Source organism: Trachypithecus francoisi, unplaced genomic scaffold, assembly GCF_009764315.1.
Source record: "Trachypithecus francoisi isolate TF-2019V2 unplaced genomic scaffold, Tfra_2.0 Lachesis_group13, whole genome shotgun sequence".
In the NCBI taxonomy this organism is placed as follows: domain Eukaryota; kingdom Metazoa; phylum Chordata; class Mammalia; order Primates; family Cercopithecidae; genus Trachypithecus; species Trachypithecus francoisi.
The window spans coordinates 94,771,305-94,788,319 of NW_022681458.1; the positions used below are offsets into that span (position 1 = coordinate 94,771,305).

At 35.2% G+C, this 17,015-nt stretch overlaps 2 protein-coding genes across 4 annotated transcripts in view; both read right to left on the reverse strand.

Moving 5' to 3' along the window:
* The window catches only part of MBD5 (methyl-CpG binding domain protein 5), a 546,612-nt gene that overhangs the window by 223,207 nt on the left and 306,390 nt on the right, over positions 1-17,015 (reverse strand). The window lies entirely within an intron of this gene.
* On the reverse strand, positions 10,273-10,746 carry LOC117095033 (40S ribosomal protein S26). Its single transcript, XM_033231583.1, has one exon. It carries the CDS (start codon positions 10,700-10,702, stop codon positions 10,355-10,357), a length of 348 nt encoding a protein of 115 aa, XP_033087474.1. The 5' UTR covers positions 10,703-10,746; the 3' UTR covers positions 10,273-10,354.

The following is a 17,015-nucleotide window of genomic DNA, read 5'->3' on the forward strand; positions in this document are numbered from 1 at the left end:
GTACATAGTAGGTGTATGTATTTACAGGGTACATGGGATGTTTTGATACAGACATGCAATGTGAAATAAGCCCATCATGGAGACTGGAGTATCCATCCCCTCAGGCATTTATCCTTTGAGATATAAACCATTACATTCTTTAAGTTTAAAATATACAATTAAGTTATTATTAACTATAGTTACTCTATTGTGACTATAGATTTTATTCATTCTTTATAGTTTTTGTACACATTAGCCATCCCCACCTCTCCCCCAATCCCCCTACTACCCTTCCCAGCCTCTAGCAACCTTAGCCTCCCGGGTAGGTGGGACTACAGACATGTGCCACTATGCCTGGCTCTTTTTTGTTGTTTTTTTTTTTTGTTTTGTTTTGTGAGGCAAAGTTTCACTATGTTGCCCAGGCTGGTCTCAAACTCCTGGGCTCAAGTGATCTGCCTGACCTCAGGTTCTCAAAGTGTTGGGATTAGAATCATGAGCCACACTGTACCCAGCCAATTGTTTTGTTTGATTCCGCAAATGAGTGAGAGCATGCATTGTTTGTCTCTCTGTGCCTGACTTATTTCACTTAGCATAATGATCTCTAGTTCCATCCATGTTGTTGCAAATGATTGGATCCCATTCTTTTTTTATGGCTGAAGGGTACTCTGTTGTGTACAGGTGCCACATTTTCTTTTTCCATTCATCTGTTGATGAACACTTGGCCTGCTTCCAAATCTCTAGTTATTGTAAACAGTGCTGCAACAAACATGGGAGTGCATAGATATATCTTCAATATGCTGATTTCCTTTCTTTTGGGTATATACTCAGCAGTGAGATTGCTGGATCATATGGTAGCTCTATTTTTAGTTTTTAAAGGAACCTCCAGACTGTTGTACATAGTGGCTGTACTAACTTGCACTCCCACCAACATTGTAGGAGGGTTCCTTTTTTTCCACATCCTAGCTAGCATTTGTTATTGCCTATCTTTTGGATATAAGCCATTTTAATTGGAGTGAGAGGATATCTCATTGTAGTCTTGATTTGCATTTCTGATGATTAATGATAGAGCACGCTTTCATATACCTGTTTGCTATTTGTATGTCTTCTTTTGAGAAATGTCTATTCAATCAAATCTTTTGCCCATTTTTAAATTGGATTGTTAGATTTTTGTCCTGTAAAGTTTTTGAGCTCCTTACATATTCTGGTTATTAATCCTTTGTCAGATAGGTAGTTTGCAAATATTTTCTCCCATTCTGTTTGTTGTCTCTTCAGTTTCTTGACTGTTTCCTTTGCTGTGCAGAAGCTTTTTAACTTAATGTGATCCCATTTGTCCATTTTTGCTATGGCTGCCTGTGCTCATGGGATGTTGCTCAAGAAATATTTGCCCAGATCAATGTCTTAGAGAGCTGCTCCAATATTTTCTTGTAGTAATTTCATAGTTTGAGGTCTTAGGTGTAAGTCTTTAACGTAGTTTGATTCAGTTGTTGTTTATGGTGAGAGATGGGGGTCTAGTTTCATTCTTTGCATATGAATATTGAGTTTTCCCAGCACCAATTATTGAAAAGACTATCTCTTCCCCCAGCATATGCTTCTGGTACTTTTGTCAAAAATGAGTTCACTGTATGTGTATGGATTTGTTTCTAGATTTTCAGTTCTGTTCCACTGGTCTGTGTGTCTGTTTTTATGCCAATACCATGCTGTTTTGGGTTACTATAAATCTGTAGTATATTTGAAGTCAGGTAATGTGATTTCTCCAGTTTTGTTCTTTTGCTTAGAATAGCTTTGGTTATTTTGGATTTTTTGTGATTCCATATAAATTTTAGGATTTTTTTTCTATTTCTGTGAAGGATGTCATTGATATTTTGATAGGCATTACACTGATTTTATACATAAGAAAGCCAAAGGAATGTTCTAAAAATCTACAAAAATTAACAAGTTCAGCAAGATTGCAGGATACAAGATCAATATACAAAATCAATCATTTTCTTTTGGCATTGACTCAGTGTTAAGAAAATTGGTTATTTTCTCTAAACTGGCAATGAATAATCTGAAATGAAATAATAAAACAATTCCATCTAAAATTGTATTAAAAATTAAAATATTTGTGAATAAATTTAACAAAGGAAGAGTGAAATTACATTTTAAAAACTACAAAATATCAGTGAAAGAAATTAAAGACTTAAGTGAATACAAAGACAGCTCATGTTCATGGATCTCAGCTCTACTGTTGTTAAGATGATAAAATTCTCCAAATTGATCTACTGATTCAGTGTAATCTCTATCAAAATCTCAGCTGACTTCATTGCTAAAATTGGTAAGTTGATCTTAAAATTCACATGGAAATTGATGGAACGTAGAATAGCCCAAATGCACCATTTTAAAAAACAGGAACAAAATTGGAGAACTCTTACCTCCTTATTTCAAACATATCAAAGCTACAGTAATTAAGATAGTGTGGTACCTACAAAAAGATAGACACATACAGATCAAGGGAATAGACATGACAGATAAATAACAGCATGTATTGACAAAGATGTGGAGAAACTGAAACCCTCATACACTCTTGGTAGGACTGCAAATGGTGCAGCTGTTTTGGAAAACAGCCTAACAGTCTCTCAAATGTTAAACATAAAGTTAACATATGAGTCAGCAATTCTACGCCTAGATATATAACAAAGAGCAATGAAATATATATTTACATAAAAACTTGAATATTTATAGTATTATTATTCACAATAGCTAAAAAGTAGAAACAACTCAAATATTCATTAATTGATGAATAAAATAAAATGTGGTATATTCATAACTGAAATATTATTTGGTAATAGAAAAGAAAAAATTACTGATACATGCTACAATACTGACGAACATTAAAAATACTGTACTAAGTAAAAGAAGGAAATGAGAAAATAATGAGTGGGGAACAGCCTGGGGTGGTCACACTGAAAACATACAGTCATTAGGCTTAGTATTGATATGCCAAGAGAAGGTCAGTAAAGGTATGAGGAGTTTGATAATTTGTGTTGAGGCCTGTTTCATCTAGAAGGATAAAGAGTCATGGCAGTGTAACGGTGAATTCTATCAGATGCCCAGTACTTTAAACTGCTCTAGTTCCCCTTTTTTATTCTGAAGTTTCTAAAACCTGTTAAAAGCCAGGAATCTCATTATTAAGAATCAGGAAGAAGTTGAATCCCTGAATAAACCAATAACAGCCTCTGAAATTGAGGCAATAATTAATAGTCTACCAACCAAAAAAAAGTCCAGGACCAGAGAGATTCACAGCCGAATTCTACCAGAGGTACAAGGAGGAGGTGGTACCGTTCTTTCTGAAATTATTCCAATCAATGGAAAAAGAGGGAATCCTCCCTAATTCATTTTATGAGGCCAAAATCATCCTGATACCAAAGCCTGGCAGAGACACAAGAGAAAAAGAGAATTTTAGACCAATATACCTGATGAACATCAATGCAAAAATCCTCAACAAAATACTGGCAAACTGAATCCAGCAGCACATCAAAAAGCTTATCCACCATGATCAAGTGGACTTCATTCCTGGGATGCAAGGCTGGTTCAATATACGCAAGTCAATAAACGTAATCCAGCATATAAACAGAACCAAAGACAAAAACCACATGATTATCTCAATAGATGCAGAAAAGGCCTTTGACAAAATTCAACAGCCCTTCATGATAAAAACTCTCAATAACTTCAGTATTGATGGAACGTATCTTAAAATAATAAGAGCTATTTATGACAAACCCACAGCGAATATCATACTGGATGGGCAAAAAGTGGAAGCATTCCCCTTCAAAACTGGCACAAGACAGGGATGCCCTCTCTCACCACTCCTATTCAACATAGTGTTGGAAGTTCTGGCTAGGGCAATCAGGCAAGAGAAAGAAATCAAGGGTATTCAATTAGGAAAGGAGGATGTCAAATTGTCCCTGTTTGCAGATGACATGATTGTATATTTAGAAAACCCCATCGTTTCAGCCCAAAATCTCCTTGAGCTGATAAGCAACTTCAGCAAAGTCTCAGGATACAAAACTAATGTGCAAAAGTCACAAGCATTCTTATACACCAGTAACAGAGAGTCAAATCATGCGTGAACTCCCATTCACAATTGCTTCAAAGAGAATAAAATACCTAGGAGTCCAACTTACAAGGGATATGAAGGACCTCTTCAAGGAGAACTATAAACCACTGCTCAATGAAGTAAAAGAGGACACAAACAAATGGAAGAACATTCCATGCTCATGGATAAGAAGTATCAATATCATGAAAATGGCCATACTGTCCAAGGTAATTTATAGATTCAATGCCATCCCCATCAAGCTACCAATGACTTTCTTCACAGAATTGGAAAAAACTACTTTGAAGTTCATATGGAACCAAAAGAGTCCACATTGCCATGACAATCCTAAGCCAAAAGAACAAAGCTGGAGGCATCATGCTACCTGACTTCAAACTATACTACAAGGTTACAGTAATCAAAACAGCATGGTACTGGTACCAAAACAGATATAGACCAATGGAACAGAACAGAGCCCTCAGGAATAATACCACACATCTACAACCATCTGATCTTTGACAAACCTGACAAAAACAAGAAATGGGGAAAGGATTCCCTATTTAATAAATGGTGCTGGGAAAATTGGCTAGCCATATGTAGAAAGCTGAAACTGGATCCCTTCCTTAAGCCTTATACAAAAAGTAATTCAAGATGGACTAAAGACTTAAATGTTAGACCTAAAACCATAAAAACCCTAGAAGAAAACCTAGGCAATACCATTCAGGACATAGGCATGGGCAAGGACTCATGTCTAAAACACGAAAAGCAATGGCAACAAAAGACAAAATTGACAAATGGGATCTAATTAAACTAAAGAGTTTCTGCACAGCAAAAGAAACTACCATCAGAATGAACAGGCAACCTACAGAATGGGAGAAAGTTTTTCAATCTACTCATCTGACAAAGGGCTAATATCCAGAATCTACAAAGAACTCAAACAAATTTACAAGAAAAAAGCAAACAACCGCATCAAAAAGTGGGCAAAGAATATGAACAGACACTTCTCGAAAGACGACATTTATGCAGCCAACAGACACATGAAAAAATGCTCATCATCAGTGGCCATCAGAGAAATGCAAATCAAAACCACAATGAGATACCATCTCACACCAGTTAGAATGGCAATCATTAAAAAATCAAGAAACAACAGGTGCTGGAGAGAATGTGGAGAAATAGGAACACTTTTACACTGTTGGTGGGATTGTAAACAAGTTCAACCATTGTGGAAGACAGTGTGGTGATTCCTCAAGGATCTAGAACTAAAAATACCATTTGACCCAGCGATCCCATTACTGGGTATATACCCAAAGGATTCTAAATCATGCTGCTATAAAGACACATGCACACATATGTTTATTGCAGCACTATTCACAATAGCAAAGACTTGGGACCAACCCAAATGTCCATCAATGATAGACTGGATTACGAAAATGTGACACATATACATCATGGAATACTATGCAGTCATAAAAAAGGATGAGTTCATGTCCTTTGTAGGGACATGGATGAAGCTGGAAACCATCATTCTCAGCAAACTATGGCAAGGACAAAAAACCAAACACCGCATGTTCTCACTCATAGATGGGAATTGAACAATGAGAACACTTGGACACAGCAAGGGGAACATCACATACTGGGGCCTGTCGTGGGGTGAGCAGAGTGGAGAGTGATAGCATTAGGAGATATACCTAATGCAAATGATGAGTTAATGGGTGCAGCACACCAACATGGCACGTGTACATATGTAACAAACCTGCACATTGTGCATATGTACCCTAGGACTTACAGTGTGTTTTTCTGTGTGTGTGTGTGTGTGTGTATAAAAAACTAAAAAACTAAAAAAAAGAAATATATTTTTCCCAAGAGAATGATTTAAGTGTTTACTGTTTCTTAGATTTAAAAAAAGTAGCTAAGTTTTCCATTCATTTAAAAAGTAATACATGATTTTTGGCTGGGTGCAGTGACTCATGCCTATAATCCCCGGACTTTGGCAGGCTTGAGGCAGGTGTGTCACCTGAGGTCAGGTGTTCATGATCAGCCTGGCCAACATGGCAAAACACCGTCTCTACTAAAAATACAAAAAAATTAGCTGGATGTGGTGGTGGGCGCCTGTAATCCCAGCTATTTGGAGGCTGAGGCAGGATAATTGCTTGAGCTCAGGAGGTAGAGGTTACAGTGAGCTGAAATTGTGCTACTGCACTCCAGCCTGGATGACACAGTGAGACTCTATCTAAAAAAAAAAAAAAAAGTAATACATGATTTTTATAAGATTATTAAAGAATACAAATAAGTGTAAGAATGAAAACAGACCTATTATTTAAAACCAAATAACTATTAAACTGTTGATATTTTTGCATATCTTTCTCAGACTTTTTTCTGCTTTCATTTTTTGCAAAGCAGTAATAATACTAAATTTCATACATTTTTAAAAAGAAAGTCCACATTTAAGCAAATTATTTGAAAAAATTATGTAAAATAACACGACATTATTGCATCATAATATTTTCATTACCATTCACTATTGTTTATCATTTAGGTTGTTTCCAAATTTAGTTAAAAATAATGTTGTAATGTTTCCTGTGGATAATGCTTTTTCTATGCTTCCTTAAAACAGATTTTTGACACTGGGTGAAAGGATAATAACATCTTTAGGTATGGTATACATACATAGATCAGCTGTTTACCAAAAGTTGTACTAATTTATACCTACCCACAGTGTAAGAAAATACCTGTTTCTGGACATTTTCACAAACATGTCATGTTACCCTCACGAGCACTATTGTCTTAGCAAATCTCTAGAACATGAATCTGAAATTCCACTCATAACCTATATTGAAAGAAGAACTCATTATAAGTTTCATAAAAGGAGAAATTGTTAATATTTGCTATAAAGACTTTGCATAGCTTTATGAGATAAATGTACTATACATTAAATAAGAGTAAAGTTAATTTTTCTATTTGTGGAAAAGAATGAGTCTGTATCAGCTTGATTCAAATCAAAAAACTATTTTGGCCATTTCTGCTATTAGCAATGCATTGTAATGAATTTTAGGAAGCACGAAGGATTATAAGAAGCTTATAGTTTGTTTGGGAAGTTGTTAGCACAAAAGTAGTTCAATAACCATATAAGATTTAAATAAATAGTTTCAGAAAACAGCAGAAGAGTTGTTCAGGGTCTGCACAAAATTATTTGTCAAAGATATAATACAGAAAAATGAAGCCTCTGGAAATTCAGATGCGAGAGATCATTTCAGGTTAGGATAAGATTTATTAATTATAGAACTTACTAAATATATAGAAAACATAGAAAAGTCTTGGTCTTTAATTATTCAAAAGTCTTTGAACCATAAGCATCAGCCTTTAAAAAATTCTGTTTAGTGTTTATAACATTTAATCATTTAATTTTTAGATTACTGTTTTTTTCCTTTTTATTATTTCTACTTCAAGACCTACTTCTAACAAAGTATCTTATAATAGATTACACTAAACACACCCCTGCTTTGAGTAGTTACTTACACCTATGGTTCACCTAGTTCAATTATTGGGGCTTTTTTCCCTTGGTATGTATTTTTTTTTGGAGCATCTATTATAATATAATGGTGAATCAATTGGTGCTAGGTTCTTTTGTTTCATATCTATGACATAGCAAAATATCCTTCTTGGATAGTAGAATATTATTCATGCTAAATAAATGTTACTATCAACACTGGCAGCCCACTTTAGTCAATGCTATGAATGAATTTCCATCTTATTACTGTGAAGAAATCACTTTTTTAAAAGTCTGAAGTTCATACACATGCACACACCAACATAACACACACTTTTATGGTACTTAAAAATGCCATGGTTGATGAGTTATTTGAGATGAGAAAGCATTTATAATAAACTTGAAAAGCTTCAGAATCTTGCTATCCAGAAATTCACCGTTTGTGCTAGATTGAATGTGTCCTCCAGAGTTCATGCGTTGCAAACATAATCCCCAATGCAACAACATTGAGAAGTGGGAGTTTCAAGAGGTGATTAGGTTATGAGGGCTCTGCCCTCATAAATGAATTAATGTGGTTATCATAGGACTGGGTTCATTATTGTGAGAGTGAGTTTGTTATAAAAGTGAGTTTGACCCTCTCTTGTTCTATCTTATACACACGTTCTATTGCTTTTCCGCTTTTGGCCATTGGGATGATGTGGCAAGTGGGTCCTCAACAGATGTAGGCCCCTTGACCTTGGACTTCCCAGTCTGCAGGACCATGAGAAATACATTTTTCTTTATAAATTATGCAATCTGTGGTATTCTGTTATAGCAACACAAAATGGACTAAGACAATTCCCATATTCAGAAGACTGAAGGCAAAACAGGAGAGAGGTCCCATTACCTGAATATTCTTTACCCAATCAAAAGTTCTAACAGCATAAAAAACTGACTGATACATGCATCACTCACTAATTGGGCCCTTCTCAAATATCCTTCCCTACTCAACACTAAAGAACCTGTTCTTACTCTTCATGACAAAAGTTTTGTTGGTCAGTCTTTCTCTAATCATTGGATGGTGTAAACATGTCTGTTCTTTTGGGATGCTATCTATGCCTATAAAAATATGCAAATTTACTCAAAGTCAATATTGGGAAAGATGTGGGATTTCATGGAGTTAATGAAAATTATATTTGAACACTACTCACATCACAAAGCCAGTAAGAGCAGTTGAATAGTGAAATAAAGAAAATAAGCAAGGATCATGACTCAATGGGTGTTTGAAAGGAGAATAATATAAACATTAGTGACTGGAGACACCATTAGGAAAACTAAAAAACCCTCTGAATATTTTTGCAAAAAACAAGAACCTCTTTAAAAACCATAATAGAAAGGTAAACAATAAGGGCAAGATGTCATATTGCATTACCATCAACTTTGTTAGAAATTACAAAAATGAAAATTAAAGTGTCATTTATCCTTTGTTGCTCTTCATTATTCCCACAGTTAAAATTATAACTTGCATTTAAATAGCCTTCTGTTAAATATTTTTCATAATTAAGTCCCACTAAACGTACCACTACTATTTACCATAAATCTTTGGTTCCTTTACTGTAAGTCTTTGGTTCCTATTTCATTTAGATTCCTTGTTCTGGCAGCAATTATTCTTAGATAACAACAATAATAATAATAAAGAACAAGTCATAAAAATGATTTTGCTTCTTAAAAATGAATAAAACCAGATTAAATGAATTCCTTTTTTAAAACAGAGGCAAACCTTAATTAATTGTGCTCATAAACAAAGCATTCATAGTTCTGGTACAGTGTTAACAAAGAAAGCAATGTCCATCATCTGCAATCTTTGTTTATAAAATGATAGATTTCAATGCAGAGAGTGTAGGGAGTAGGGTGAAAAAGTGATTACAGCTCACCTAAATAAACAGGGGTGTGCAAAGTCTGGAAAATTAAAATCAATGAGAAGTTACATGGTAAGTCTGCTTGTCAGCTCAGGGATCGAAATGCAAAAGAAATATGATCATAACTCTGATGAACCTTAGCCCAACATTTCTCAGCAACTAAAGTTTTTAAAAGATATATATTAAAAGTCAAATGACATACATGAATATGAAATAATCAATATATCAGATGATAAAAAGCAAGAATCATTCAGAAAGTAATAAAAATCAGTTTCCCAAAATGGTAAGAAAATATGTTCACGTATTAAAAGGGAAAAAAAGCTTTATATTAGATAATCCAACTACTAAATCAAATGGCAGATTTCATGTCTGTAAGAACAAACACTTTAGTCATGATAACTGTAAATTCTTTCAACTGAAATATTATGCTAAATACTATATGAACATCTGAAAGTACTAATAACAAAAAGAAGTGCTTGCTGCTGTTAAAACTTTTTAAAATTTTTATTAAATTATACAGTATTCTGAAGAATAAATAGAAAAAAATGAATAAAGTGATCATGTATAAAAATGTAATGAATTAGAAGCCAGGCACAGTGGCTCACACCTTTAATCCCAGCACTTTGGGAGGCTGAGGTGGGCGGATGGCTTGAGCTTAGGAGTTCCAGACCAGCCTAGGCAACATGGTGACAGCTTGTCTCTATTTAAAAAAAAAAAAAATGTGGTGAATTAGAGTGTATGCCCCAACTAACAGTGGTGATGTGATAATATGGGCATATTATTCTCAGATATTCTCATTATTCAGGAAAATCTGGATTTTAATGTAATATTCCTAATTTTTTTTTTTTTTTTAAGTACAATTTCCATTTTATTTTTCTCCAGAGAATAGTCTGTCTCAGTCTTTAAGGACTCAGCTCCTTACATGGGCTTTGGTGGGGGACGTGGGGCAGCACCCGCAGGTCTAAATCGGGGAGGGGGTGTTCGGTCCTTGCGGGCTTCACGAGATCGATTCCTGACTACTTTGCTGTGAATTGCACAACTCACACAGTAATGTAGCTTCACATACAGCTTGGGAAGCACATAGGCATCAAAGACGCTCGCTTCAGAAATGTCCCTAACCGCTGCGGCCTCCACTATGTTTCGAATGACGAATTTCTTAATGGCCTTGTCCTTGGGCACGCATCGGGCACAGTTAGTGCAGCGAATAGGCTGCACATGGCCGCGGCCCTTTTTGGCACGACCGTTGTTCCTTCTTTTCTTTGTCATTTTGGACGTACGGACCAAAGAGACAATATTTCCTAATTTTTAAAGATTATGTGAGGCCAGCGATACAAGCCTGTTGGCTGAATCTGGCCTATAAGCCAGAGATTTGTAAATCTAATATTTTGGTTAAGTTTGGTTAATTTACATCTACAACAAAGAAAGTAGATGTTTCAAACAGTGTAGTCCAATTTTCTCATGTCAATTCTATTAATATCATTCTTTCTTTTAGTATGTTTATGAAATTCAACACGATAAGATCTGAATCAACTTTCATTTCTAATGTGTTGACATCATGTAGGAGGCAGATGAGAAAAAAGAGGTTGTATGTGCACTGGGACTTGTGAACAAGAACAGTTACCATGTCAAAGGTATACAACTGTCATTGAGATGACTTTTCCCACTCTCTTTCAGTTATCCTTCAGTTATTCAGAATAACAGAGGGTTGTAAACTAAGCTGTCTGTTTGAAGAGCAGATGGGGAAAGTAGCTGCTTTGAAATGTGATAAAAATATGAGGCCTCTGTTTAGTATTTATTTTTCTTTTTAAGCTTCAGATTTGTGGCTTAAGCAACTTTAATCAAGGGAAGAAGGACTAGACAGCTGCTGTGGCCCTAGTCTGCTGCTATGTTTCTGCATGGGGAAGGCTATAATAACAGACAGCAAACAAATAACCAACTCTATCATTTGCCAAGGCTGTGAGGAAAAAGTCACTCATACATTGTTGGGGAGAGTGCAGTGTGGGTAGACAACCTTTATGGAGACCAACTAGCCCGTATCTATCCAAATTAACAATGCATTTACTATTTTGTATTCTGATTCTGAGTAGTTACACAAATCTATGTATATATTAAAATTGATAGAATAGTACATCAAAAGAAAGAAAAAGTCATTTTACAATCTGATAATTTAAAAACAAAAAAGAAAGAAAAAAAAGCAAGTGAGCCTAGCATCAGGTTTGTAGCCATTTTTTGGTTAATGCCAGCATCTTAAAGGTGGCAGTACAGACAAGACCCATCCATTATCTCCTCTAATTTTATAATTACTCCATTGAGATAGGGATCAGCCCCCACTTTCGATAGAGGGTGATACCAAGGCTCCCTGAAAGGGGAGGCAACTTGCCCAAAGCCATGACCAAGTCAAGGATGAAACCCAGATCAAAGGCTGTGCATAACACAGCCAACAGGTTCCTTCCCTGATGCCCTTATTATCTGTTGTTTTGAGGTGATTGAAATAATAGAAAATTATTAAAAAATGTATTCACTCTTTGACTCAGTAATCATACCTTTGGAAATGTACCTTAGAGATATCCTGTGTATATACAAAATGACAATATTTAAGGTTATTTACTGTGCTGGTTTTACATCAGCAAAAGATTGAAAAAAAAAAAAAGTGTTCCTTTATGAGGGGTTGGTTAAATAAGCAATGGCATATACTTCTAATGTAATAAGATGCAACTCTAAAGAGAAAGGAAGAAGCTCTCCATGTGTGGAGATTTAATCCCCGAAACTCCAATATAAATTATTCAGTAAAAAAAGCAAGGACAAAATAGTATATATAGTATGCTACCATTTGTGCAAGAAGAGGGAAAATACATCTGTATCTATATTGTTATATTTGTGTTTATATAAACAAACATCAGAAGAGTACAAAAGAAACTAATGATAACAGTGACCAGAAGTGGGTGGTAGTAGGGGCCAAACGGGGTAAAAGCAGGATACACAGTGTATACCTTCTAATATTGTTTTGATTTTTGAATCAAATGTGGCAAGTTAGGAAGATAGTTAAGAAAGAAAGGGTTTATAAAGCAGCTGAGTGTGGCTATGTTCGTGTGCTAACCTTTATCTGGGCTCCCAGAAGCAGAAATTTTACTTTAACCTTTGCACTGCTCTAGGAAGCATAGATATGATTCATTTAGAGTACTTTTGGCTATATTTGCATGTGAAGGAGGAGGAGAAAACTGCATTGGGGACTTTGGTGGAGAGCACATTTCTTGTGACTTAAAATAGGGCCATCCGTGAAGGACAAATGGCTTAGTTCTTAGATTTGTTCGGCATATTCCACTACAGATATGTAATAATTTTATCTGAATAGGAAAGGAAATGCCTGCTCTACTTACCTCAGGACTAAAATTAGGTTTCCTATTTCTGCTTCCAATTGCTAAAAGCTAAATATTGTATGCTGTGGCTGAAAGAGCAAAGGATTCTAATACTTTGGTCTTAGCAGTTAAAGCTGTCAAATACAAATACCAGATAATGTATATCTACTTCACTTCCATCCCCAAAGAATCATTATTCATAAAACTCTCACTGAGAGTTTTTCCTTACTGCAAAAAGTCCACGATGGATTGGAGATCCAATAACTTTCCAGGCTCAGGGTTACCTGCTTTCCATAGGACTATGTAAATATGGAAGGAAGCTGCTGTAACAAAGACATGCAATCATAGCTACATATCTAGTGATTCACAGCTTATAGATTGCATTCTCACACCTTATTGCATTTAATCTTTACAAACACTCTGATGTGTGGGTGTTATCATCTCTGTTTTATAAGTGAAGAAACTGACATCCAGAAAGGTGAGGTGACTGGATAATGGAAGAGGCTGGACTTGAACCTAGATCTTCTGATTTTGAGCCCAAATGATTTTTCAGTACTGTACAGCTTTATATAATTGCCAATACCTGACATAAAAATACACTGACTAGTATAGAGACAACTAATAATTGCATCTGATGGGGGGGGAGCGGTGGTTTAAGTCTTAAAAGTCAGTCTATATGGAAAAAATATCCCGTAGTCAAAGTTACTTTTGAGGATCATTTAAATGACCCAGAAAGTACAGAAATACAGTGTAGGGGAGGTTTAACAACCTTGATAATATTTCATTTTAAAGTACAAATTAATATATCATATATAGTAATATATATGTCTAAAATATATTATGCTACATGTATTTTACAAAAGAGAATGGCTATAAGTGAATTTATACATTAAACATGTATATCACGCAACTCCACTGTACAAATAATGGCTAACATTCATTGAGAGTTCACATTGCTATGCTAATTATACATATATATACACACATATTATATATATACATATTTTTTAACCTTGAACAACATGAGCTTTTGAGATTTCATTTAATCCTTTCAAGATGTCTATGAAGTAGATATGTCATAAATACAGATGAGGAAACAAAGGTATTGAAAAGATGAGTCATGCAGGAAGCAAATATCAATAACAGGATTTGAATCCACCCAATTTGAGTCTGGAAGTCATGCCTTGAGAACATGAATTGGTATTCTTAGTTTTGTTTTGCTGTAGCATATCTATGCATTAAACAGATAAATAGAATGAATCATATATATGCCAAAGAAATTAGGTCATACTCTAATTTCCAAATACGTATGTGCAAACTGTTTTGACAGGATTCCTGGTCAAGATGGTACTGGCAATAGACACTTTAGAGACTTCTCTATTTAAAACAGTACTCAGCAATTACAGATAAAGTATAAGATATATTATTGACAAAGTATAACAGAATAAAGTATAAGAGATATAGCAAAGAAAAAATCAAGATACTGCTGTACTAAAAATAAAAGTCACTGTGTAACAGAACACAAAGTAGTATGCAAGGCTGACATTATAGAATAGTTAAGCTCCAGGTCTAGTAGCAGTTAGATGCACCAAGGGTTAATATTGCATGTTAGTGGAGATTAAAAAGAACCACCTGGCAAAAGACTTGAGCAAGTCTCAGTGCATAATAATGGCACTAAGATGTGATTCCCCAAACTGTGAAAAGAAGCTGAAAAAAGCTTTTGGAGATAAACCATTATATAAAACCAGGAAGACAGAGGAGGCAGACAAATCCTAGCTCCTAAAACTTAAGCCAATCCCGCCCACTGACTCAGTGATTGGGATAAACAGAAGGAGATAGAGATAGAGAGGAAAAAAGTCACTGTCAGGATGAACCTGCAAAATGATTTCCAAAGCACTTGAGGAAAACTAAAGCTAAGAAAGTCAACAAACACAATTGAAAGAGCATGAATTTTTTTTTTTTCACAGAAAACAAAATATTATCCTTTATTCATGAAAAGTTGATATTTTTCATTTAAGTTTTCTTTTTTTTTTTAATTATACTTTAAGTTCTAGGGTACATGTGCATAACGTGCAGGTTTGTTACATATGTATACTTGTGCCATGTTGGTGTGCTGCACCCATCAACTCGTCAGCACTCATCAATTCATCATTTATATCATGTATAACTCCCCAATGCAATCCCTCCCTCCTCCCCCCTCCCCATGATAGGCCCCAGTGTGTGATGTTCCCCTTCCCGAGTCCAAGTGATCTCAAATGCAAGAGGAAATATATTTACAGAGCAATCAAAATAAAACATAAAAATAAGAGTTGACGATTCATACAGAAGTCAAGGAATAAATATCTTAAAAAGGAATAACAAATTTTGAAAAAATCAAAAGAAAATATAAGAATTGATGTACACAAAAAAATGACAAAAATTCTTGGAAATTGAAATTTATTATTTGAAAAAGAAAAATCCTAGTAGAGAGGATATATTAGAAAAGGATATAGTAGAAAAGGCACCTAGTAAACTGGAAAACAGGATTGAGCAATTCACTGAGAATGTGATACAGAGATACAGAGAGATGAAAACTGAAACAGTGTTAAAAGTCATGCAGAACAAATTTTAGAAATAGAATATAGAAGCCATGGCAGATAAGAATGTTTGCACAGATAATGTCTAAGATATCCCTAGTACTAAAGGTCAGTAGAATACCTTAGATTAAAAGCATCATTATCATCAAATCCAGAGAAGATAAAATCCATAAAAATATATCCACACCTCAATCCACCACAGAGCAAGTACAAAATCAAGGTTAATAAGAAGTCTTAATGCTATCAGAGAGAAAAAGATGATCTGTAAGGTAACAATAGTTAAATGGGAGATTTCTTTTCTCTCAAAAGATACTGAAAGATATTAGAGTCTGATCTTCAAATTGCTGAGGTAAAAATAACTGTAGCCTAAACACTTAAAATTAGCTAAATTACCATTAATTAGAGAGGCCAAAATACAGATATTTTCAGAACTATAAAAAGTAGTTTACCTGCTACATGTGCTTGCCGAAATAACTACTTTTCACAGCAAGAAAACAATTTTAGGCCAGGCGTGGTAGCTCATGCTTGTAAACCCAGCACTTTGGGAGGCTGAGATGGGTGGATTGAGTGCAGGAGTTTGAGGCCAGCCTGGGCAACATGGCAAAATCCCTCTCTACCAAAAATACAGAAATAAGCTGGGCGGGAAGTGCGCACCTGAAGTCCCAGCTACTTGGGAGGCTGAGGTGGAAGGATGGGTGATCAAGGCTGCAGTGAGCTGTGATCGTGCCACTGCACTTCAGCCTGGGTGACAGAGTGAGATACCCACCTCGAGAAAAATGAAACAAAAAGCAGAGAAAAAGAAAACTGAACATTGAGGGAAGGCAAGGGACATAAGAAGTAACTGTGAGGATGGAAATCAAACTACTGTCTCTTTTAAAATAAAGTCCACAAAATACAAAGGTGAATTAAGTTCTAGAAAACCTGTAAAGAAAGACAGCAGATAAAACGTGCAAGGATTGTTTAACTAAAGGATACAGTAAATGATTTTAGACTCTGAGAAATATAATATAGTCCACATGTATATTAAAATTGGTGGTTAATTTTTTTTGTTTTTTTTTTTTGCAGTTAGTTTTTAAAAGAATAGAAATACAAATCTGTAGTTTCCAAACTAGGAAATGAGAACAAAGAAAAAAGCAGAAGCAACCAAGAGAAATATCAGTTCAACAGATGTCATGAAAGAAGGAAAAAAGTGAAGAAAAATTAACTAAACAAAACCACAATAAAATGATTAAAATGAGCCCAAAGCCAGATGTGGTGGTATGTGCCTCTAGTCCCCGCTACTGGGGAGGTTGAGGCAGGAGGATCACTTGAGCCCACGAAGTTTGAGGCTGCAGTACACTATGACTGCACCTGTGAATAGCCACTGCACTTCACCCGTCCAACACAGAGACATCTCATTTCTTAAAAAAGAAAGAGTCCAAATGTGTAACTATAATAAATTAAATTAACTTCTTAAAGGAAAAATACTATCAGAATGGAATTAGAAAAATAAATCCAGCTTTATGATGTTCAGATGAGATACATCTAGAGCTATATGAAAATAAAGAAGAGTGGAAATGATATTCCAAGCAAATACTAGCCAAAAGAAAAGTAGCAAAGCAATACTGTGATAGTGGATTGTGGGTGTCATCTTGACTGGATGAAGGG

Bases quoted from the DNA above. Each gene is read 5' to 3' on its own strand.
- LOC117095033 (XM_033231583.1), bottom strand. From the start codon at position 10,702: ATGACAAAGAAAAGAAGGAACAACGGTCGTGCCAAAAAGGGCCGCGGC.